This window comes from Myripristis murdjan, chromosome 5 (assembly GCF_902150065.1).
Source record: "Myripristis murdjan chromosome 5, fMyrMur1.1, whole genome shotgun sequence".
Lineage (NCBI taxonomy): Eukaryota > Metazoa > Chordata > Actinopteri > Holocentriformes > Holocentridae > Myripristis > Myripristis murdjan.
The window spans coordinates 22,000,331-22,024,754 of record NC_043984.1 but is presented as its reverse complement, the minus strand read 5'-3'; the positions used below and the strand labels follow the sequence as shown (position 1 = coordinate 22,024,754).

Sequence of the window (24,424 nt, the reverse complement as noted above, 5' to 3'; positions counted from 1 at the left end):
AACACTAGAACTTCAATGAAAACAACAACAAAAAAAAAAAAAAAAAACACTCCCAAAAAACCCTTATTGTGGAAAAAAAAATGGATGTACTGAATCAGCTGGAGCAAAACAATAAAGTAGAAAGTAACATGGGCAGTCACAAAGCAGATGAGACAGCGTGAAACTGGAGTTGTCTGGGATCTCCTCCCTCACTGGTGTCTCATCAGTCTCTCTTTCCTCCTCATTTAGACGGGTAATATCCCCTCACTCTTGGTCTTGTCTGCCATTCTTCCTCTTGCCTTTCACCGAGCAATGAATCTTGAGTTTTATTGCCCTCAAGAGTTGGCAAAGCTTCTTCAGCGTACTCCTCTGATTATTTGTAGGGTGTCTCCCCTCCTCCTCAACATCTGCCTGGTTGCTTTCCACTGTGTGACAAATTGTGTCTCAGTGAAAAGCATACCAAAAACATAACTGCATGCATGTTTTATCTTAAACATCTACACCACAGATTGTGTACGAGTTTAATTACATTTAATTTAACTGGTAGTTTAATTACATGTTCTAGTAGTGGGGTGGTAGTTCAATTAAATTCCAATCTGAATGGTGTTTTTGTCATATTGAGGAAGAGGTAATTACTGCAGCTGTGAACTATTTCTGGCTATTACAGAAATTAGGGGAATGGTATTTTTTTCATCCTGTGATTGGCTAACTCCAGTTTCTGGCAGGCAGCTGTCAGAGTGGCCAGTATGAATGCAGAAACCTTCCCAACACTTTATTTCAAGTAAAATACAGTTTTTGTTAAACTAATGTGTGGCCTTTTTAGTAGCCGTGCATTATATGAGATTGCAGATATGCTTAGAGATTATATATTATATGGTTATTTTTTACAAAATAGTTTTAACTACTTTATCTATGTGACTTATAGTACCTATAGTATATTTCTGTTGAGGGAAGCTCCATGACAGTTCAACTAACTCCAGTGTAACTAACAGACACAGAAACAGTTAGCATTGAATTAAAAAAAAAAAAAAAAAAGAAAAAAAGAAAAACACCTGACTTTCTAGAGCTGTTTTAGTGCACTAAACTGTTGCAGCTCAAAATGAATAAATACATCCATCTTTTAGTAAATTTCAGTATTTTCATGCTCCAAAATATGCTAATAAGATGTCTCCATGGGTATAATGACAGAGTCTGACTAATACATGAAATATATGTCATAAACCATCACATATGCATGACAAATGTTTGACAAATGATGATTTGTCAAACTAAGGAAAAATACTAAGGAAAAATAGGGGAATAACCAAATACATATACAGGTCATGTGTTTGTTCATGCTTTGTTTTACTCATTTATTTTTATTTTTTTCATTTACACTTATGATCTAAATATTTCAATACTTCTTGTAAAAACACAGGACAAAAGTGACAAACTGCCACAGCCATAGTGGGGTTTTTTTTTCTAGGTTTAAACCCACGACAACCTCAGTTATCATCCAGAGCAAAACAAAGCCTGAAGTAGGATAATTCCTTTGTCAATATGATAACATATGCATTACATATTTCTCCACAACAGATCAAGTAGTGACAGCACGCAGCAATAAGTGCATGGCAACCATGACCAGCCGGGTTCACAGAGCGGCCCTCTAATTAACCTCTGTGAAGAGACGAACACAGCCACAAAGATGCTCAGGATAACACAACAGAAGATGGATAAAAATAGAAGTCAGCATGTGTTTCTGGTAGCAGCACAGTATCACAAGACTGAGGTGGTGCAGTGTGAATGAAATCTAATTTGTTCTATACTATTGCTTATTCAAGCATAGCATTGGATATGGATGGACGGATGGATGGAAGAACATTTTATAGAGCTGATTTTTTTTTTTTTTTTTTTTTTTTTTTAATGCTTTGTGCTATAATTCTTGACTGGCAGAATACTCTTGATAGAATAATCTAGACACAATCTACTAACCCTGAAAGTCTATTCCCATTTTATTTGACTGTTTTCAGCATGCTGTTCCTGCAGCTTGCTCTGCAACAGCAGTAAAGTAATTCCAAATATTCAAAGCAATGTGTTTCATTCATGACCAAACTACATTTCTAATTCTAAAGCCAAACTTTAGGTTTCCGTTAAAATCTTTAAAGTCAGGCAAATTTTATGCTTGTGTAACTCAATTCAATTCAATTTTATTTATTTGTATAGCCCAGAATCACAAATACAAATTTGTCTCAAAGGGCTTTACAGAAAAATACAACATCCTCTGTCCTTAGACCCTCACATCGGATGAGGAACAACTCCCTAAAAAACCCCTTTAACAGGGAGAAAAATAGGAAGAAACCTCAGGGGAGCAACAGAGGAGGGATCCCTCCCCAGGACGGACAGATGTGCAATAGATGTTGTAAACACAGATAACAAACAATAAAATGTATGGGAATAGATAGGTGGCGGATGAGGGATGATGACGCCAAGGCAAGCTGGATGCTGGTAACTAATAAATGGGCGGAAAATAAGTGTTCAACTGAAAAAATAAGTGTTCAACTGAAAAACATGTCCTACTTAAATTGGTGCAATGTTTTCCAGTAAACCATCTTTTTATAATCTGTAAGGTTGCGCCTGATTATTCCACCATTTGTGTAATTATACATCTCCTCCAGCAGATAGCGCCATTGTGTTCTCTGAGAGCCTGTGGGAGTGTAGCATGGAGGAAACCTTCAGACTCAAAGTGTCTGATAGCAGAACTTATGAGTAAATAATACAAAAGCTGTTTTCTTACTAAATATTCTTGGCATCTTATATGTTTATTTTGCTTTAGAAATACTGAATATTTTTCTCTTCTTTTTTTGTTTGAATAAGTTTTGAGTTTGAGTACAGATCTGAAATTCTGGACATTACCTCTCATGGCTGATATTTTAACTTTGTAGCCATGATACCTAGATCATAGCTTGTCATCCCCAAATATATAGGACTTAATAGTTGCCAGGACTCTGCGAAAATGGGTCATGCATTAATTTTAAAGGGGGAAAAAAGTAGTCCCAGTTGTGATGGGATCTTTCAGGGATTTACTTTCTGGGAGAATGGCTCTGACAGTTTCCAGGAACAACTGAGATCTCTGGACTCTGAAAGTCTAAGATACTGTGCAGAATCCTCAGACCCTGTCAGCTGTGAGGAAGTTTTATCCTTGTGAACATCCTCATGTATATTAAAGCTATTTATATATTTTGTCACCAGTTTGACTGACCTAAGTATTTTAGTGTTGTTTTCTATATCTTTCAGCACACTTGACCTCATTAAATGACACATGGGCTTTACCATGCTAGATTAAACCCATTGTCCTAAAATGATGATTTGATTACATACTCCAGATCAGCTGAACTTATTGTTCTCAGCTGGGAAGAACCTTATCACCTCATGGCTGTCATGTGTCTGCTCACCAGGCAGCTGTTTATGTAAAACAGTCATGCTTTAGCACTGCACCTGCCCCCACACCTGCTCACCATTTACACACATTCACCAGGCCTTGAGCACACAAAACCACCTGCCAGATTAGCTCCATACCTGTCTGCCTGGCTTCCTGCCCATCTCAAAGGTAATCTGTGGTAGGAGTCAAGAATACTAAACCTCTGACGTTAGCTGGCCTGATAATCCATACCCACCACTGGCACTGTTTGTTTTTAACCTTTGTCAGCTGCAACGAGGCAAAATTCTGTCTTGCTAAACAGAGAAAAAAAAAAAAAAACACAAAAAACTGAAAAAATTACACTCTGAATTGTGTCATTTTTTAAAAAAATTTCTGACTTTTTCAAAAATGGAAGATTATGACAAATAACAGCCGAATTGGGGTGCACATTGCTAAAATAAAAAAAAATAAAAAATAAAAAATAAAAAAAAAATGAAAGTGTTCAACAAATAAAAGTACCTTTATCTCATTTGTCACTGTTGTGTAACAAGTGTTTAGACGTACAATGGGGTTTACATAGGTAAAAAGAAAACCTGCTATGCCATAAGTCATGTGTCTGTGGCCTTTACCAACCTGGGGCTTTTCAAACACTTCCATAAACACACCTATTCAAGTTCATAATGTCACTACTTCAAACAAGAAAGGTATGATCTAGAGGGCTCACTGCATTGAGCCAATCCTGCCCTCGTTCAGTATGAACAACATAGTGCTCAATCACTATTGGAGTTCAAAAGCTTTCGATGTCAAAGAAAAGTTTCCATTCCATCTTAAACACACACACTACACTAAGGCTGGGCGATAGGCCTATGAAAATTTTTAATGATATCGTGATATGACACTAGATTGTCTGAGATTTGGGATTTCATAATATTGTGATATGGCATAAGTGTTGGCTTTTTCTGGTTTAAAAGGCTGTATTAAAAGGCTGTATTAAAGTTACGGGATGCATTTTTTTAACTTACCAGATGGTTGTGGCTGCGCTGTTATTTGCCTCTAGCTGCTTGGTCATCATATCCACATTACTAATGACTGTTAATTGAAAATCTTGTGTGCAATCTTTTGAAAGGACCAATTAATCATCCTTACAGTAATGTCACAATGTTGATATAGAGGTGTTTGGTCAAATATATTGTGATATTTGCAAAGTAACTAAGAGATGAAAGTGTGGTGGTTGTGAAAGTTATGCTGTAATACACTTCATTCATGATCAGTTCATTCATGATCAGTTCACATACTTTGGTAGGCCATCCCAACCTACCTGATTGTGCTCCATGTTATGTTTTATTTGTTTGAATCCTATAGTTGACCTAACCAAAACATGCGGGTAATGTGTGGGAGTCTTTTCTTTGTTGACGTATGGTCTTCTCCTGTGCACCTGTCAATCCATAGATGTGAAAAAGTACGGCTCTTTCAGCTGATACTGTGGTTGACATGACCGGACCTGATCTAATGCATGTTTTTTCATGCTGTTCTATAGGGACTGCTGCTGCTTGATTGTCGAGCTTAGCTGAGGCAGAGAGCCAGCATTTTAGAGTTTAACCTTCCAAATGAGCATGTGCTTGAGCACTGAGCATGCACTGTCTTATTCAGCAACACCCTGCCTCACATTTACACAGTGAGACACACTCTGACACCTAGAAGCTGCCCAGAGCAACCACAGTCTTACACTGTTGGAAACTGAGCACCTTTAGGGCACTTTGAGGATAACTACCATTGTAAAGTCTATAAAGCCTGGATGCCTTTTGCAGGAGAAAGCCCTTTGTAGGGAGAGGGAGGGTGTGACTGTCACTCAGAGAAACATCCAAATCACTGTTTTCCTGATTGCACACCATACAACTAGGTGGGCTCAATGATATAGGGTGTGGTGGACTTTACATTATTGAATGGATCAGTGTGTAACCTTTGGACTCCCCTTCAATATTACTGGTTGTCTTTAAATTGAACCAAAAAGAACAGTCTATTTAAGTTCATGAATTACACATTAGGTAAGGCGTGCATAGAGATGATGTTGTATGGGCATGATTTGTAAGATGGGTGGATGCTCTGTCTACAAAAGCATGTGAAAACAGAACAGGCCGCAACTATTTGTTGCTGACTTTTTGCTATTACTGCCTCAACTGCCCTGTGCATGTCCCAACAAATGGCTGAGAATGTGAGAGACAAGTAGACATGCAAAAGCATATCACCCCACTACAATCACATAATTCTGAAAGATAAAAAATAAAAAAAAAAAAAAGTTTGGTTTTCTTGGTTTGTGCTAAGATTTACAAGTGGACACTAAGTTCTGAAAACAGCATGAAACGCACAAACACTGGTCAGGAAACATTTCCTTTTGGCAATGTTAGAGGGTGTTTTTTCTATCATAGTTTGTGGATAAGGGATTACATTTATTTTCAGGGATGTTTTATATGCCTAAGTAATTTCTCCTTTTGTAGTTAGTTTTGGTTTCACAATACTATTCCCCCTCCTCAGCCTCCTGAATGGAAATCAAAATCCCACTCGTGAATTTAAAGTGCATCCACAGAACTGCTTACCTGCAAAAAGCAACCTGCCTACAAGTGTAAGGCTTATAAACATTCACCCGACTGTCGGTCTGTTCGGTGAAGTGTTGTTCATGAATATTACAAATCTGCATACTGCATAAATGAAATGACCCAGCTCAAAATAACACCATGCTCATCCTCCCACAGTAGAAACACACAAACACAAACATAGACAACACACAGCCTCAAAATAAGTCCACCACAGCCCTCTAGCAGCGTCTCTATCCCACAGCGCTGTTTGGCTAGAAAAGACTGCAGTCTGCTCTGCTGTTCTGCCAGAAAAGCAATTTTGCTAAGTGATACTGATGACAAACAGTTAACCTTGAAGGTATACACACACACAGACACACACCCATATGCAGTGTTGTCTCTCACGGAGATGTGGACACTGCCAGGGGGCATGAAACTGCAGCGTCATTACAGCCAGACATAAAAGCAAACTGAAGGAATTGTTTGTTTTTCTGTCTTTCTAATGATATACAGCCTTCTGCTAAAAATATGTATCTGTAAATAACAGATATAGGTCCAGGATTGTGGAAGTTGATCTCATCTCAAGTGTATTATTTAACTTGTCATCTGTTAATAAATTGTGAAAAGACAGGAGAACAATAATCTTGCCCATGAAAACTGCACAACAACATGCGATTGTACAAACAGTGAAACTGACACTGTATCACTATCAATTTTTCTTCAGAAACATAAATGGAGCTTCATTGTGCACCACGATGCAGAAGAATTACTGCTAGAGGGAGCATACAATGATCATATGATATAATGAAACATAACCAAAAATGTTCCATAGTGCAAGCAGTAACCGAGTGAATGGATCTTCAAATGTCAACAGAACCAAAGTAGAAATACCAAGGTACTCTGAAAAAAAAAAAAAAAAAAAGTTTATTAATTTAACAAGCATACAAAACAACAAATCATGTTATTTTCAAACTACCAATGCAGTTTCAGTGCAATTTCAAAAAATACATTTTTCAGCAGGGCAAGTTAATCAAAGTTATTCACGTCATAAACAGCCATTTAAATATTCCTTTTGATTATCTTTTAACAATTGTCCTAGCTGGAGGAAGCTCGCAAGTGATACCTTTGTGAGGTAAAACTGTACACATCCGATCATCCGAACATACAAAAAAGCACTACATCACAAATGAAATATTAAACAGATGAACAAAAACATAAGTACTATAGCACAATACAAAACAATGCATTTGTAAACAAAGATTGTAAACAAAAGGGAAATTATATGTGGTTACAGATATTTGGTGTGTGAATTTAATAAATACCTAGCTGATGCACTTCTTAAATTGTATCCTTAGGTGATATAGATATATATATTTATATATAAGTTTATCACATAACAGAACATGACCACAAAGATGACACACAGTATATTTGTATTTGGTGTGCAAGTCTAGCAGACTGTCAGTTGTAATTTTAACGGTGAAGGATGTTAAAATCTGTAAATGACCTGCAGTTGTAGTCAAAGTTTACCTTCCACTAAGTGGATTTTTTTCACAGGCTATAGCATGGATATCAACACAGAAGCCAATTATAGGTAAAATATACCTCCTACAGTATATCCTTGCCCTTCATTTAAAAAACGTGACATTCTATGTTAGCTTCTTCAGCAAAGTTTGCCAACGATTCAGGCAACTTTTCTCATTCATTCACAGAAACAATGCCATTTTAAGACAGGATCAGAGCATTGGCAAGACACAGCAGTAAAACAATGACAAAAGCTCATGGATTGTGCTGCCAAAAAGGGCCTGATTTCATTTAACTCCTTCTACCGCAAACCCCCATGTGTGGATCTTAAAGCTCGTCTCTGGCAAACAGCAAGTTGAGGCAAATAATTGGTCAGTTGGTGGTTTCCAACCAGCACACCAACCCTGACCCCACAGTTCAACAACAGTTCATCATCAGCAGCCAAAATGTCAGCAAGGCTGGATTTTCATTGCGAGTATCCAGGCCTGATATACAGACTACAAAGGGGAAGAAACGACACTTAAGTTAAGAAAATATAAAATGCCATACTGAAGACTGACCAAGGGTGGCATAACTATCTCATTCAGATGACTGGCCAGTCCCAAAGCTCCATACTGATGACATGTTTCTTTGGAATGTTTTTTTTTTCTTCTTTTTTTTCTTCACATGCTACAAATAAGTTGCTACATAAATCTGAACAGTTGTCACAGAAACACAGCATGAACCCTGGGATCCTAATTCTGCTGAGTGATCCAGATTGAACTGTTATGTCAAAATTGCACCTTTGCTAATTTCAATTTTAGCCTTGCACCAATGCCATCAATTTGGCAAATTATGACTACATTATTGATTTATGGGCTTTTAGCAAAAATGAAAGCAGAGCTTTTAACTGCTCCAAGCCTTTGTGCAAGCACACCCTATACGCATAAGTTAGAAAGTTAGTATCAGATACTGCTACAGTCAAGTTCTTCACGGTATCAAACACATACTGTTACTGTGTAACAGACACTGTATTAGCATATCAAAATGTATCGCTGATAGAACCTCAGCTAGTAAGGTAACCTATGTTAAATATGCCCTTAATAGCAAGCAACTCATAGATAGATATCATCAGTCAATAATTGTGCTATTTCTCTAATACACAGGATTCAAAAGCAAACAACCCCTCAGTCAGCACCCAGCCACACATAAAGAATATAAGCCTTGAAGACATGGCTATCAATGGGAGCTTGCTGTTTGCAGCCATATTACAGCATATTCATCAATCTACAGATTATTACTGCCATTAAAAAGAGCAACAGATGAATTGTAGTCATCTCATCAGAAAATTGGACTTAATGTAAACAGTGTGAAAAAAAAAACACAGCATTCACTGGTAAGCCAAAGCTCGTTTTGCTTGTTTGTTGTCCCACACTCACAGCAACTCATAATTATGAGTCTATCAAAATCATGAGCTAAGTGGAGACTCAGTGATGGAAGTAGAATGCACTAGAAGAAGGACTCTACTCATTTGTGATATTCAGTATACTTGAGCCATGTGTTTCATGATAGTCCACACAAAGATAAAGAAGAGAGGAAATGAATGAAAAAGAAAACAATGTGTGTTGGTCAGTGTATACATCTGTGCTTTAAACAGTGAAAAGTGAGGGAAAAGGCATGGTAACAGCTTAAGGCCTCTCTTTCATCATTCTCCTGTCAAACAAGGGTTTGTCCACTCCTCTGGTTCCACCTCTCAGACGTTGGCCTTCCAGGTCGCTTGCTCCTCATTATCCATCTTCCTTTCTACCTAATACACTCCTCCTCTGAGGGGCTCTCTGAGTCCTCGTTCTCACTGTCGTCCAGCTCAGGAAGATCCCCCCACAACAACAGATTCAAACCTGCAGACAAAGTGGAGAAAGGGTCACAAACTGTTTTTGAAACAAGTTTCAAGAGCGTTTTTTGAATCAAGTTTCAACAACTTTTTGGATTTTTTTTTTTTTAATGTAATCTAGTTTTCAAAACTTCAACAAGGTGAGCTTATTCCAACCTGTAGAATCCAGTCTGTTGAGAGTAGACACAGCATCACTATTGAACATCCAGAAGTGTCCATTGTTACAGGACAGCAGGCAGGGTTTACAGGGGGCCACAACATGATAACCCACAACATTACCACTGGGGGGACCGAGTGGAACAGAGAGAGACAGAGAGAGGTGGGGTGGGGGGTAGAGAGAAAACAAAGAGGAAAAATGTGTCAGCATTTTATTGTGAGCACCTGTGAAAAGTGCTAACTCAACTAGTGGGTGTCTATTATCTGTCCGATGTTTTTTTGTTTTTGTTTTTCTTTGCATACAACAACAAAGGCCTGGGAATACAAAAGAGGTTCCACAAAAGCCTCATAACAGCACAAACTTGGCTTAAGGTTAATATTAGCAATAAATGAGAAGATAAATGAGAACATTTTAAAAGGATAATTTTCTTGACATTTCTGCTTCACTTGACAGTCACAGTAGAGAAAGAGGCAGGAAAGGCATGGGAGAGAGAGGGAATTACACGCAGCAAATGGCCTTAGGTCCGATTCAAACCCAGGACACTGCGATCAGGACTCAACCCTAACATATAGTACACACTCTAACCCCAACCAAAAGCATTTTAAACTCAGCTGCAGATGTATCCTATGAGAAACAGCCAAAAAGGATGTGTAGGCGCTATTGTTTTTTGAGCCTATGTGCCTCATGTAGCTAGACTCCTTGTCAGCATCTCACATTAACAGATGGTCAGACCAAAGCAAACCCTTGAGGGCTATGTAAGGGCTCTACATACCACTTGAGACAGGCAATATCTCTCAGTTTGCATTTGCAGCTCTCAGTGGAGTAGCAGCTGGCCACAAAGTCAACAGTTCTGGGGGGTGGGGGTGCATGTGATGAAAAAGAAAACACAGTTATCAAATGATACAGATAATAGCAATACCTGTTGATAAAGCACATCGTGTTAATCATAGTCCAGGTCCCTGCATGTTGTTACTCATCTCAACAATCAGGTACATAAGGTTGCAGTGTGGCTAGCTCTAACAGCAGATCAAAACAATGGCTAGCAGCAGAGGCTAGGTAGCGTTAGCATTTACCTGTTGGGTGGTATGTCGGTCGAAAAAAGCTCAATCTCAGTATCTGCAAGTAGCACCGCTTTCATGCCTCTCGTACAGAGTAGACTGTCACAGAATATGCAGTTTACTTGGGTCACACACTTGTTTTTGAAATTGGCGTTAGATGTAGACATGGTTGTCTTGCTAAAATGGACGGTCTCTCGCTCCCTCTCTCTGCCCAGTGTTTGTCAGCCAAAGACAGCCAATCCAGCAGAGCAACGAGGCTCGGGCACTACCACCTTTGCCAGTTCGCCGATATCCGTCCAAATTCACAATAATAACAAGCTATTCGACGTGAACTTCACCAGCATTGACGATATCCAGTGTCTCCTTGGGCTAGCCTTATCCTGGCGATGTAACGGAAGACGGTTAGCTTGTTGCATAAACAGGCGAACAAATCCCAGTTTCCGTGGTACAGTCTGTATAACGAAGACTCAACTTAGCTGTCGTCTTATTAAATAACCAACTTTGTCGATCAACGCGTCTAATTTAAATTCGCTGGCTTCGGATCCAGTCCCAATTTAGCTAACAGCTAAATAGCTGTCAGCTTTGTTGTTTACAACTTCCTGGTGTTTAACAACACTTCCTGAAACTTTCTTTAAACGGTCCCATAGCTGACTCTGATTGGATGTGCTCCGTGATGACTGACGCCATTGGACAACTTCATCACAAAGTCTACGTTTGATTAGTTAACATTAGAGTTGATTAGCCCGTTTTCAACCCCTCTTGAAGCCTATTTGTTAGCTTGTACGCCGTTCAAAATCCGCTCGACCAATCGTGGTATGGGAAATATTACCCTTGTCGTATAAAATTAGGCGGGGCCATAGTTTTTTTTTTTTTTGGTGTAAGAAGTTGAAGAATTAAAAAACGGAGGGAGGTGGAGAGGTCCGTTACAGATGAGTGGACAGCTCTGCTCAATGTTTGCGTAGTAGAATGAAATTTAAGTGAAATATTGAGGTTTTTCCATTGTGTGAAACATTAATTTCAAACGGAATACTTTTGAAAATACCAAGCTAACCGGCTAAATGTTAGCTTTGGGTTTTTCACCAATTTCTGTGGAAAGGGGAGGGGGATGTCCTCACCGTCGCCAAAGCTAAGTTGGTGGCTTTTTCTTAAACCAGAGTCCTAGTACACATTTACTGAAACAGTTAAATAAACTGCACACCCAGTGACCACACAGACCCGGGTGACAGGCAGTTTTACTACCAACTTTCAGACGGGGATATGGTAGACTACTGCAAATTCCTCAAGTGATGTAATTGTAGACAGGGAGATAAGTCAAGATGATTTTAACCCACATTTATTCACTTTATCCACCCATCACTGGCAGAAACAGAGTCTTCACGGTGTAAAATCAATCCAATAAAATCAAACTGAAGTTTTATAGCATGAGGATGAAGTTATGATAGGAAAAGACAGTTCTTTTTTTTATGAAAATGTAGTTGGTTTATTCTAGGCTACATGGATGTTTGCCTCATGATGACGACCAGCCGCACCTCATAGTCCACCACCTACACACTTTAGCTGGATTGTGACTTGCAGCTGTGATTTCTGTGCCCAAACGAGTACAGCTTTTGCATGAGTGCATCCATGCCTGTCCTGCGCATTGGGCTGTCCAGTCACTCAGCCCTGCATCTGCTCCGTTTCCTCTTCTCACTGACTACAGGAGGAGCAGGCGGACAGGCAGCTCGCACAGTCACTGACAGAAACCCGCGGCGGAGAAACTTTGGGGACTGCTGAATGACAAGTGTTTGTTGTGGGTTTTTTTTTTTCTTTTAGGAGGAATGAATCTCCTTTCTCTTGGCGTTGTTTGTACCATAACCGGTTTTGAGGAGGCGGCGAGGCTCGGCGGAGCCACACGGATGGGAACATACAGCAGCAGCAGCGCCAAACTCACAATGCGCCCTGAGTGAACACAGGCAAGGAGACAATACAGATCCGCGGAGAGACTCAGAAATCTGCACTCTTACACCGGGCTTCTCTTTTTCAGAACTACTTCAAGAGTTGCATATCTCCCTAGACAATTGATTTACTGTTTAATTTGATACAAAATTGACTTCTCTACGTGGGCAAGTGGTTGGATCACCAAACTCAGCCATGACGTCTCCGGCCAAATTCCGAAAGGACAAGGAGATTGTGGCCGAATATGAAACTCAAGTTAAAGGTACAACTTTATAAAAGATTTTCAGATTATGAAAGATTATGACTCTTTTACAAGCGAGCGATGTATCCATAATCAGTGCTTTGTTACATTGTGTTTTCCTCATCTTGGCTGCATGATTTTCTATACCCTCGCTTGTCCAATTAGCTTTTCGTGCCTCTAATGTCTAACGTGGAGCTTGTTTGTGTTTCATCATCCAGTTATGGATGTAAAATTGTCATCATACCGTGGGGGCACGTCAGAATGTTTTGATGGGTTTAACATCATGATCAGTGTGTCATTAATCGTGTGATCAGTCGCCTTTAATCGCAACACAGATGGCTAACAAAGACGAGAAATTGTTTTGATATCGGCGTTGCTGTGCACATGGGGGTTTTATGTTATGTCTAATACAAAAGCCACATCTTTACTGTAAAGGTGATGCATGTGTGTGGGTTGTGTACCCGGAGGGTTGGGGTTTCGACATGGAACAGACAGGGCGTTTTCTCTTTCTCCTGCATGTCTGTGTGCTGGTGTGTGCTGCCGTTCACAGCCGCTTATTGAACATGCTGCAAGTGTGTGTGCGCGCGCGCGCGCGCCAAAGACGCATGCATGGATGGCTGATTGCAATTAAATGGCTGGGTTATGACCTGGGTCGTCCAGTGACCACGGTTCATTGGTGTCGACTGCATCGATGATCAAGGACACGGGAGTGCAGCAGGGGTGGGATCCAGAACATTAAAGGGTTGTAGTGGGTGGAAGGGGTGTTGGATTGTTAACTGTTTACTAGCTGGTGTTGTGTCAGTGTTTCTGTCATCAGGCACACTATGTTCAACTGGACTCTGTCAGTCAGAGTGGCAGTTGGGGGCTTATCAGATCTGGTTAAGGTGTGGTGGAGCTGGGAATGGAGAGAGCCCAGAGGTGACTAGGGGGCAGAGAGGGAAGTGGAAGACAGAGGACAGGATATTGCCCTCCTGATGAACAGCATGTTTCCACTTCTGCTGCAGTGGCTGATCACCAGATAAGTCTGTCTGCCCTCCTTCCCCTCTCCCTGCCTCATGTCCATTTGAGAACAGGACACCCATCCTCTTCCTAGCCTTGTTTCCATAATCGTCACCTTGGGGCCTCCTGTTTTCCTCCAGACCCAGTGTCACCTGCTGTTGTCTTGGAGAGAGTGACAACAGCCCCAGTCAAGGCATTTCTGGAGAGACAGGAGTGTTATACAGTGCATCTTTATATGATGTCATACTTAAACATATCTATTTTGAGAGTACATGTTTACCACAGAGTCTGGGCGCCGTGGTTTGCGATGGTGCTGTCAGTAGAACTAATCGACGGAGTAGCCTAAGCCAACTAGAGCTTTGCTCAGTACCCACTAAGTTCTCATTAACTGCGTCCTCTTGTTTACCTGTCCATCTACAAACCATTGTGGCTGTCACTACAGTATATTAGTGTCGTTGTCCCAGTCTCCCAGTAGCCTTCTGTTTGTGCTTGGCAGCCCACATAAAGGCTTTCTGTCCCTGCTGCTTTGTGAGGGCTGTCCGCTGTGTTTGTCAGTCTGTGGACTTAATATTTGTCCATCGACCCTCTGCATCGATTGCTCCTGTCAGAGACACTTCACTGCTCCCCGGTGCACAGATCTGTTGCACTCTCTCTCATACCATCTTTCCTGTCTGGACTGCACAGATGAAAGGGTAAACCTGTGCCTTCACACAACTGTTTAAGATGTGTGTGTGTGTGTGTGTGTGTGTGTGTGTGTGTGTGTGTGTGTCTCCACCTGTGTAGAGGCGTCTCCAGATGCTGTGACATTCCCAGCAGCCTGCAGACAGTCTGTCATTACCCTGTCCACTGTTGTTAGAGATTTTCTAATGGAGGGTATCACACAGCAACGCATGAAGCAGCTACAGGTCACAACTGCCTCTGCATTCTGTGCGTGAATCTGAGTTGTCTGAAATTACACCACAAACGTCTGGTGTGTTTACTGTAGTCCTTTTTATCAGGGGAGGACTTGCCACCTAATCTGACCCCTTTCTCTCTGCTCTGCCTGAGATACAGGAGTGGGCTTTGCTACTCTGCAACCATGTGGCCTCTCAGGGAAAACTAAGGTAAATCCTTGTGGCTTAAATTCACACAGCTCAGTAGTGCAAGAGGACACAAGATGCACATGACACGCTAAACACAGATGCACTAAAATACCTGTGTATTGGAATAAACCTGAAGCATTTTCATTTGAGGTTTTGGAGATTTCAATAGGTGTTGTCACCTGTTGGCATGGGAGCTGACGAATAATATACACACCCACTCACACCAGTGCCTGAATACCACCATCCATTTCTAAGCCTGGGAATTCCTCACAGGCAGAGCACTGCTGATATTCTAATGTGAGTTTTTGGCTGCTGCAAGGAATGTTCCTGCTGCTCAGGAAGACTGTGTGTCTGTGTATGTTTGTGAGTGTGTGAAAGACTGTGTAAAAGAAGATCAGGAACGCTCCAGCCCAGATGCAAATGATTATACAGTGCTGAAATGGAATAAAGGAACGAGCTTTGTCACCTAGCATTTATCGTCTATAGAACGCCCATTTTGGATGGAAACCAGACACCCACCTAGCCTTTACTCTTAGCTTTGTCGCTATTACAGCCTCTATATCAGAGTGTCGAATTCATCTAGGCAGCGCACATCCAGCAGCAAATGGCTCGTTTAGCAATCAGCAAGGCTGGTACACTTATATGGAAAGCGTTTAAATACATGCAGCGAAAAACATTTCAGTCGAAATTAGGCAGTGCTGAGTCTTTAGAAAACATTTGGCATGTGCTTCATTTTCAAGTGTGCCTTGGCCCAGCACTCTGGCATCTCTCAGTATTTTAAACATCTGGAATTGGTGATAAATGTTTGCCTGTATAAATGGGTCCCGGTGTTGCTACTGATAAAAAAAATATTGATTATGGTGTTTTTTTCTGTGGTCTGTGAGAGACACACATAGAGGGAAGCAATGATGGAAGCAGGAAGGTTGGAACAGATGATGCACTGGATACCTCTATTGATTTTTAGGCTCAGTGCGTGCACACACAAACACACACAGGCAATCTCTCCATACTGATACTCATTCCCTGTTGAATACCATGAGACCTGATCCAGCGTGGCTAGTGAACTGGGACAGCGCTGCAGATGTGATGCTGATTTATGCGCGTCTCCTTGAAGAGGGACACATGCCTGTGGCCGTCATTGAGTGTCTGCCTGCGTGTGTGTTACCAGGCTGCCTGTTTACAAGACAGCCAGAAAAACATATGATTTAGGGTAAATGGCTGCATTCACCCACACACAATAGAAGAGGAGGTGACACGCAGCAAGAGGTTTGCTTGCATGCGTGCTCTTGTGCGTATGTGTGGTTGACTCTATGCATGGACTGAATATTTCTGTTTGTGAGTGTTTGCGCAGCACTTCATTGATGTATATTTGATCAGGGGAGCTTGGGGAGCGGGAAGGTTGCAGAGGGTCTTCTGATATGGATGGCAGGGAGGCACTGGGCTGGCAGGCTGCTGTTTATCATTTATTAACAGCTAGGTCACTGACAGCGTCTGTAGTGAGAAGCACAAGGATAGAGGGATGAGAAAGTGGAGCGAAGATCGAGACTGCATGATTCTTGTTTTACAGCTGAATGTTCTGCTGCAGCTGCCTTCTGATTAGTGCTGGGACAGCTAGTTGATTAATCAATTAGTTGATTGACAGAAAATTAATTGTCTACTGATAACTGATTTAACTCATATAAAGTAAAAATACCAAACATTTGCTGATTGCAGCATCACTGAGATCATGAAGATTTCCTTTCTTTTCTGTGTTCGTATCATAATAAAGTTATTTTTTGGCCAGACTTTGGGTTCTGCCCATTTCTAAGTGAGAATTCGTCATTATTTTTGACAGTTTCTCAGCAAAATTATTAATCAGCTAATACAGATTATTTTTTTTAACAATTAAATAAATAAACACAAATAGTCAAAACAAATAATATTAATATATAATACTATTTGCTACCTTTATTTGTGATCAGCAGATATCAGCCATGATTATTCTGAGAATTCTGTGTGTGTGTGTGTGTGTGTGTGTGTGTCAGGTTGACAGGCTGTGTGAGGATATCCCTGAGTTCCCACAAATCTCCTGTTGTCCACTTAAACGTGATCTCTTAACGACCCACACTCAATTACTATGTGTGTGTTTGACTGCATGGTTGCGTAACAGCTGTGTGGGTGTGTGTGTGTGTGTGCGTGTGAGATTGTTTTAACAGGTCCTAGTCAATCAGGGCTGGACTATATTGATTAAGTAATCCTAGTGACCACAGTTCAATCACACAGCTCTGACTGTAACTGTGTGATCACTATAGGCTCTGTGCGAATGTGTGAATGTGTGTCTGTGTGTGTCCGAGCTCGGGGACGTAGAGTGGGAAAGAAAGGCGCCTGGTAGGTTTCATGGATTTGTGTGTCAGTGTGTGTGTACGTGTGTGTATTGTGTGCTCAATAGAAAACGCTGACGGTGCCTAAAATAATCTGTCAGGAAGGATGTTTGTGTAAAGCCGCGGATCAGGAGTCAGGCTGGAACACACACAGATCACACAGGGAGTGTGTGGGGCTTCCTGTTTGGGCCCAGAGCTTAGAGCCTAGGCAAAGGAATCATCTGCACTTTGTGAACTCCTGTTGCCTGTCACATAAAACATACACACTCACACATATGGCACACACACACACACACACACACACACACACACACTCTCTTTAACTCAGCTTGATGTATCAGGGTGGGTCATCTGCAGACAGTGTGCTGGAGATAGCACTGATCAACTGGTTAAAAAAAAACAAACAAAAAAAAACAAATGGAAGATGAAAAGGAAGTGGACAAGTGCAGCAAGAGATGAAAGTAAACATTTTTTAAATAGAAAATCCTGTCTTCTAGGGCAGAGTAAAAATCTAGATTTTCTGATATATATATCTACTTCATATAAACAACCTGCTACAAATTCTTAAAATCCACAGATCAGTCTTTTAATCTAAGCCTTTTCCCAGTGTGGATGTGTGAAGATTTTTGCTGTTTGGAGAGCACCTCCCGTCCTGTAGCTATTGTGTGCTGAACTACTAGCCTATGGAAACTCAGTTGACCAAATTACATGTTTTGAGCGAATAAATGAACAATGGCTGGAGCCTCTCTTCTGAAGCCGGCGCCATCAAACCCAAAGTCAGATGTCTCAATGCATTTTGGATTTAAAAATTAAAACTGTAAAGAAGAGTTGGACCAAAGCCAAACTATATGTAAGCTGCAAAATTGGTATTGCAGTGTAAAATATCCCCAACTGAATCAATATGGGATCAAATCAGTTTTGAATTGAATTGGAACCTTGTGAATCTGAATCTGAATCTGAATCTGAATCAAATCAATCAAATGGCAATCGGTGCCATTTCACCACCCTACTGTCTTCTCTTTGATAGGTGATGTTCAAAAAATGTGTTCCAGGCAGGCTGTCCCACCGCCCTGCTGGTGTGTGCTGGTGTGTGCTGGTGTGTGTGTGTGTGTGTGTGCATGTGCTGCGTCAGCACCCAGCGAACGACATGGCTGAAAACGCTCTCATTGATTCTCTGTGCCCCTCAATCTGTCTGCTTCCCCGCTCTTCAATATTCAATGTGGCAATTTACTACAGCGCTGCACCTGAGAGAAACACACAGCGCCAAATTTATAAACAAGCTAAGTGCTGAGTTGGCCTCCTTCAGTGCACACACATGCAGGCACGCACACACACACACACACACCGCACGCACAGCTACTCCCAAGTCAGCGTGTTATTGTGGTTTGGATTGAGATCTTTAATCTGTTCCTGCGTAGTTTACCTCCCCACATTCGAGATACAGTCTTGAGACTAGAGATAAAGAGAGGAATGTCTGCTATGATAACCATAGCTTCTAGCAGCATGATATGCAGGGGAACCGGTATGGGCCAACGGCAACACCCAGCCGATTAGACCCTGATGGTTGACTGCAGAGACGGAGAGATGACGAGGCAGATGGATAGACACAGACGGCTGGAGAAGAGAGACTGAGAAAAAGAGAAGGAAACACGTGGAGATGCAGACAGCCGGTGGGGCCAAGTGGGTAAGGTCAGAGTTCAGCTTCAAGATGACTGTTGTTCACTCGTGCCAGATGTTCCAGATGCTCCAATTGGGCAGCAGATGTTCCGTCTGTCCTGGTTGGTTAATCCCAACTTGCCACCCCTTATAGAAGGCCCTCAGCACTGAGGCATGCCGGGATTGGCTAAACGCTCTCCTCCCTTCACTCAGGTGTTGATGGTGTTTGTGTGTGTGTGCGTGTGTGTGTGCAGTCATGTGCACTTGATTAAAAGATACCCAGGCAAAGTGTTGGCTCTTCCACTGACATTTTGAGATGTCATGTTTATTCATGCAAAACACACACACCGAGCCCTCCAGCCTTGCAGACTTTGTTGTTACCTGCTCTGGGCTTTTTGCATAATGTCAACTGTAGCGTTTCACTGGGACAGTTGGTTTCTAGGGGCCGATGTAGCTGAGCAGGTTTGTGGTGAAGAATGGGTTACTGTTCGGCTAGCCCACATCTGTGTGTGTGTGTGTGTGTGTGTGTGTTGAGCCCAGGGTTGACGTAGAGGCCTTGACCTCTGTTAGGGTGCCTCATTCAAGTTTTGCTTTCTTTATCTGACACACAGCAACAGCAGAGCAACCTGTGCGAGTGTGTAAGAATGTCAATGGGGAGCTCTAGCGTATCAGCCTATACACTCTCTCTCTCTCTCTCTCTCTCTTTCTCCTACTCTCTCCCTCTTTTTCTCTCAATTTTTCTTTTTCTTTCTCTCGAGCTATGCCACATGAACAATGAGACCATTGTCAAAAACACTGGTTTTCAAATCTCTCTCACTCTCTCTCTCTTGCTCTCTCTCTTTCTCTCTCTCTCTCCATCTCTCTCTCTCGTGCTCTCGCTCTGTCTCTCCCCCTAATGCTATCGTTGTCATGCCATCTCTCTCTGTCATTTTCTCTTGTGATGTTTGTCAGCTCTGATGAAATATGACACATTCCCTTTAGACACACCTCCTCAGGCAGTTTAGGCCAGTAATCACCACTTTATGATTTCAACATGTGTGACCACACAGTCTGAGTGTGTATGTGTGTGTCTTTCTACACATAGTGACTCACATCCAGCTGAGACTAAGAAAGGATGTCCGTGTGTGTGTGTGTCTCTCTCTGTGTGTGTGTTGGTGAGAACATCTTTAAGAACACGGGAATCTAAATAAAGCCAGGCCGGGCTGAGACAAAGCCCACTCATATCCTCTATAAAACAATCAATAGGAGAACAGACATCCAGCTGTAAATAAATAGGGGCGAGAGAGAGAGAAAGAAGAGAGAGGGAAAGCATAGCAGTAGAAAGGTTGGATAACGCTCTCAGGGGACGCCAGAGGAAACAGGTTGTGTTTGAACAGCCCTCATACGTGGCCAGAGAGCAGGAGGAGAAAAAAGGCAGGAGTTTGACCAAGGAGGGAAGGGGAGGGTGAGAATCTGGGAAAGAGGCAAGTGGAGGCCTGGAAAGAGGAGAATTTTTGAGAGGTATAAAAGGACAGAAGAAACGGCTACTAGACTTAACGCCACATCTGCATGATTGAATGTGCGTACAGTATGTGCTTCAATTTAGCCTTTTCACTCTCCATCTCTCTCTCCCTCTCCCTCTCTCTCTCTCTCTCTCTCTCTCTCCTTCCCCCTCCATCAGTGCCTTTTCTGCAGGCAGGCAGGCAGGCAGCGATGGTTGCCAGGGTTACTGAATTGCCCCCATTTTTCTGGGTTTGTGAGGAAGAGAGGGAAAACGAGAAAGAATAATGTAGATTTGTCTCCCCTGTAGGGCCTGGCTAATCAGGTTACCACACCGCACGCACACACACAGACACACACATACGCTAACACTTAGATCACATTCTGTATTGAACCTTTGGACCTGGGACTTTTAGCTTTGTTGGCTGCTTTATACTCTAGCTTTGCATTCCTGTTCGTCATACCTGCTTTCCTCTGCCCCCTCCTCCTCATCGCTCTCTTTCTCCACGGTGTCACTGCTGTTTCCTCATATCCCTCGGGCTGTGGGGCGGTAGGTCGTGTGTGTACGTGAGTCTGTGTGTAAGTGTGTTGTGGGGTGCACTGGCAGTTCCAGAATACTGTTAAATTCCGTATCCAAGTCCCTGTTTTTTAAAATAATTTGGCCTGTCATTGATGCTTAAGCTTGATGTTTACGAATGCTTGAGGTTTCATCTTAAGCTTGCATAAACATCAAACAAACACAATATAAATGAGGGCCAAAGTGGATGGGCGGGAGGGAGGGGGGGGTGTCAGAGACAAAATTTGGGTGTTGTGACAACATTATTGGGTGTCTGTGTGGATGTGGAAGAGAAGAGCCACTGCACATTGGCACACCATCCTGGGTTCACACCTCTGCTAATGCTCTTTTAATGAAGCCATTCATCACTGCTTCTCAGTTGAATCTGCATCCCCTATATCAGGGCTCCAGACGAAATGAAATCTTTAGGAGCCAAAATATTTAGGCATCAAGTCAAATTTTTAAGAGCCAAAATCTCCTTACATGTCAAATGTGAAATAAATTATATATATATATATATATATATATATATATATATATATATATATATATATATATATATATATATATATATATATATATATATATATATATATATATGTATATATATATATATATATATATATGTGTGTGTGTGTGTGTGTGTGTGTGTGTGTGTGTACGTCACGTTGCATACTTGCTTTATATGTACATCACTGTTCTCTCACTGCCTTTTCTCTCCCCTGGCTGTGATGTGTGCTGTTGTCTGCTCTGCCTCTCATTGTCTGTGATTTCTTCTGCCTTGTCTTATACATAACAATAGAATTAGCCTAATAAAATTTAGAAATATGAATACTGCAATTCTATGCTTGTTTGAGCACAAAAGGTGCAGCGCATTTTCCTTTTGTCATAACGTAACCAGGGAAACTACTGTACCAAAGCTGATGTAAACTGCCTTGCAGGCAGGGGAGCCGCAGGCACAGGAGACTTGCTTTGCTGTCAGCTGGCAACGACTGTGCATTGACTGAGTCCTGCTGGGACGACTGTACCTGAGAACCTTCGCTGACTGAGTCAGTCCCAGTATTAACGGTGTGCTTTAGAGGAGGCAGGGTTTGGACGGCCACAGAGTGAGAGCTAGCTAAGCAACATAATGCACAGTGCCATCATGGCACTGGGGTGAAAACTGCTGAGTTTAAAATAAAAAAAAAAAAAAAAAAACTAAATTCAGCACCATTAAGTAAGTCAATACTGTTCAAATCATACTATCCAATGAAATGTTGCATTCATCTATTCCGTTCCTTTGCAGTTCACTTGCTCCTTCAGTGCATCCCTGTATGCCTCAGTCAGAGCAGGCTTGTAGGGGATGGTCAGCACTGGCAACTAGCTGGAAAAAACTAGTCACAAAATAAAAAAGTTTGGCGCATTGGCAACCATTTCAGTTGCCATCTGGAACTCTGTAAAAATACTTTCTTTCTCTCTCCATTTGTGGCAGGCTAATGTTAGGCTATATGAACGTGTTTGAGGACAGGACGCAGTGTTCCTCTCCCTGCTCGCTGTTTGGATGCACCTGTGAGAGAACCTCTGCTATTTTAGTTGTTCCCATCATCAAAGCTGCTCTGGAGGAGATTTCTCCCATTTCACTCAGTGTTTGTTGCTGCAGATGCGTGAGCCTCTGTGGGCTCAAAGGGGGTTGTTTTAAAGTGCTGAGTCCCAGCTTTTACTCTAAACTTACTTTGAACTTTAGAATAGCATCATTCTCTCTCCTGCAGTCATCACACACACATCCTCCTGATGACAAATAATGCACTGATTTTAGACTGAATGGGGAACTTTCCACAGCAGTCACTCCCGTCTCATGTTGTTGGCCAATAACTCACCTCTCCAGTTTAGACCATCATCTTCTCAACAGTGAATCATGTTGCCTCTTCCTTATCCTCCTCCTCATCCTAATTTGCTGCTCTTGCCAAAAAAAAAAATTAATCTCTTCCCTTTTTCTCTGTAGTTCTTAATTTATCTCTTCTTCCACTTCTGTTCTTTGCAATGCTTACTAATAGGTGCTTGTAAGAATGATCTAAGAATTCAAGGTTATTCTGCTGATGTGCTTTTTTGATGATCTAAAGAGTATCAGCTTGAGGGCAATTCATACTTCTGCATCAAAAGACCTCCGTAGCTGTGTCGTCAGTTTTTGTGGTTCCTGTTTCATATTCAGAAGCTGCCAAAGTGGCTTATGTGCACCTCTCAAAAAATGTCATTGTGCATAGGGTGATGCAAAATGCAAGAACTTGAATTGATCCATTTGGCTGATTGATACTCTTCCTGCAATGTTTTGGTTTATTTCCACTCCTAGTAAAGACAACATGGAGCTGGCTGAAGAGAAACAAGCTGAGGAGGTTCCCAGATAGGGTAATTTGTAGGACACATCATCCCCAAATTGGCAATAATTAATATCCCCCAGATGGCAAGAAATATCTCAAAACATTGGTTTGGACACCAGAGAACGTAAACACAGTTGCTTCCGTTTTCATCTGCGCTTTGTTAGCATGGAATTAAAAAATACTTGATACTGCGTGTTATGTTTCAGCGATCGGTGCACATACTTACTAGCACACTTCATCACCGTCAATAAGTACACTTTCGCAACAGCAGCAGTACAAATCAGCCTTCAGTTCCTATAATGTTAAATGCAAAAGCCCATGCTTCTGGTACCTAATGGAGAGAAAGTGGAGCATTTATGTGAGATTGAAGGTACTATTTGGCAAGGGGCAAGTGTGTGTGTGTGTGTGTGTGTGTGTGTGTGTCCCTGCATTGGGCCCCTGGTATCCCCTTACCTTACACTCAAACCAGATGTACCACATTTATATGCCAACACACACACACACACACAATCACTTAAGTAGCACGTTAACTCTGTGAGAGCAGTGGTTGGGATTGTGTCCTGCTAAGATCCTGGAGGTTTAACTGAGGTGACTGCTGATGTAAGAAGCAGCAGGATGATGATGAGGAGATCACACTTCCTCTTGTCATCGTTGTTTTCACTCATCCTTAAGGGACAACCCATAACATGGGGCCCTACAGTGCACAAATGGAGAAACAAGACTGCACACACCCACAAACACTCGTACCGAGACAAGTTCCCAAGCAATAATGGTTTAAATGTTTTTTTCAGTTTTGTGTCAGGTATTACAGGGCGTACTCATGCATATTTTTCTGGTTATATGCCTTCCTCTGTTTGTGTGTGTTTATGTGGTTTTTGGTTGGACATGCTGATGAACCCACCCTTAGTATGCATTTTTACTTTAGCAATCATTGTTTTGAAACTGTTAGGAGGCAACAGCACATACCTGAGGTCTGATATTTATCTCACTGGCTCGCAGGCGCCTGTCAGAAGACTCATTCTGTCTCTTACTCTCACTCTCACAGTGGCCAGAGGGCAACAGTGTGTGTGTGTGTGTGTGTGTGTGTGTGTGTGTGTGTGTGTGTTGTACGCTTTTATGTACACTTCTCTCATGCATGTTTAAGCGTGTCTTGGGGCTGTGGAGTATGTGCTGTTGAAGAACATCTTGCAGATTGTCATGTACC

The 24,424-nt window shown here is 41.7% G+C and overlaps 2 protein-coding genes across 4 annotated transcripts in view; one reads left to right on the top strand and one right to left on the bottom strand.

The window, feature by feature from the left end:
- Positions 1 to 8,041: 8,041 nt before the first annotated feature.
- On the bottom strand, positions 8,042 to 11,152 carry LOC115359691 (protein FAM72A). The gene is made up of 4 exons (XM_030052272.1): positions 10,574 to 11,152; positions 10,273 to 10,350; positions 9,500 to 9,624; positions 8,042 to 9,350 (listed from the first exon to the last, which is right to left on the bottom strand). Exons 1-4 carry the CDS (start codon positions 10,723 to 10,725, stop codon positions 9,256 to 9,258), a joined length of 450 nt encoding a protein of 149 aa, XP_029908132.1. The 5' UTR covers positions 10,726 to 11,152; the 3' UTR covers positions 8,042 to 9,255.
- Positions 11,153 to 11,445: 293 nt separating this feature from the next.
- srgap2 (SLIT-ROBO Rho GTPase activating protein 2) overlaps positions 11,446 to 24,424 on the top strand; it is a 64,226-nt gene continuing 51,247 nt past the window's right edge. For 2 of the 3 annotated variants that reach the window (XM_030051907.1, XM_030051905.1), the window contains exon 1: positions 12,269 to 12,755. In XM_030051907.1, the coding sequence (XP_029907767.1) occupies positions 12,689 to 12,755 (67 nt within the window). In that variant the 5' untranslated portion in view covers positions 12,269 to 12,688. Of the gene's footprint in view, positions 11,477 to 12,268; positions 12,756 to 24,424 lie in introns of those variants that run through there. The other variant, XM_030051906.1, reaches the window with a different exon arrangement.

Excerpts from the sequence above, each read along its gene's own strand:
- LOC115359691 (XM_030052272.1), bottom strand. The coding sequence starts at position 10,725 with ATGTCTACATCTAACGCCAATTTCAAAAACAAGTGTGTGACCCAAGTA. Across the intron at positions 9,625-10,272 it reads GATATTGCCTGTCTCAAGTG|TGGTAATGTTGTGGGTTATC; the intron begins GTATGTAGAGCC and ends CGGTCCCCCCAG. Across the intron at positions 9,351-9,499 it reads CAACAGACTGGATTCTACAG|GTTTGAATCTGTTGTTGTGG; the intron begins GTTGGAATAAGC and ends CTTTGTCTGCAG.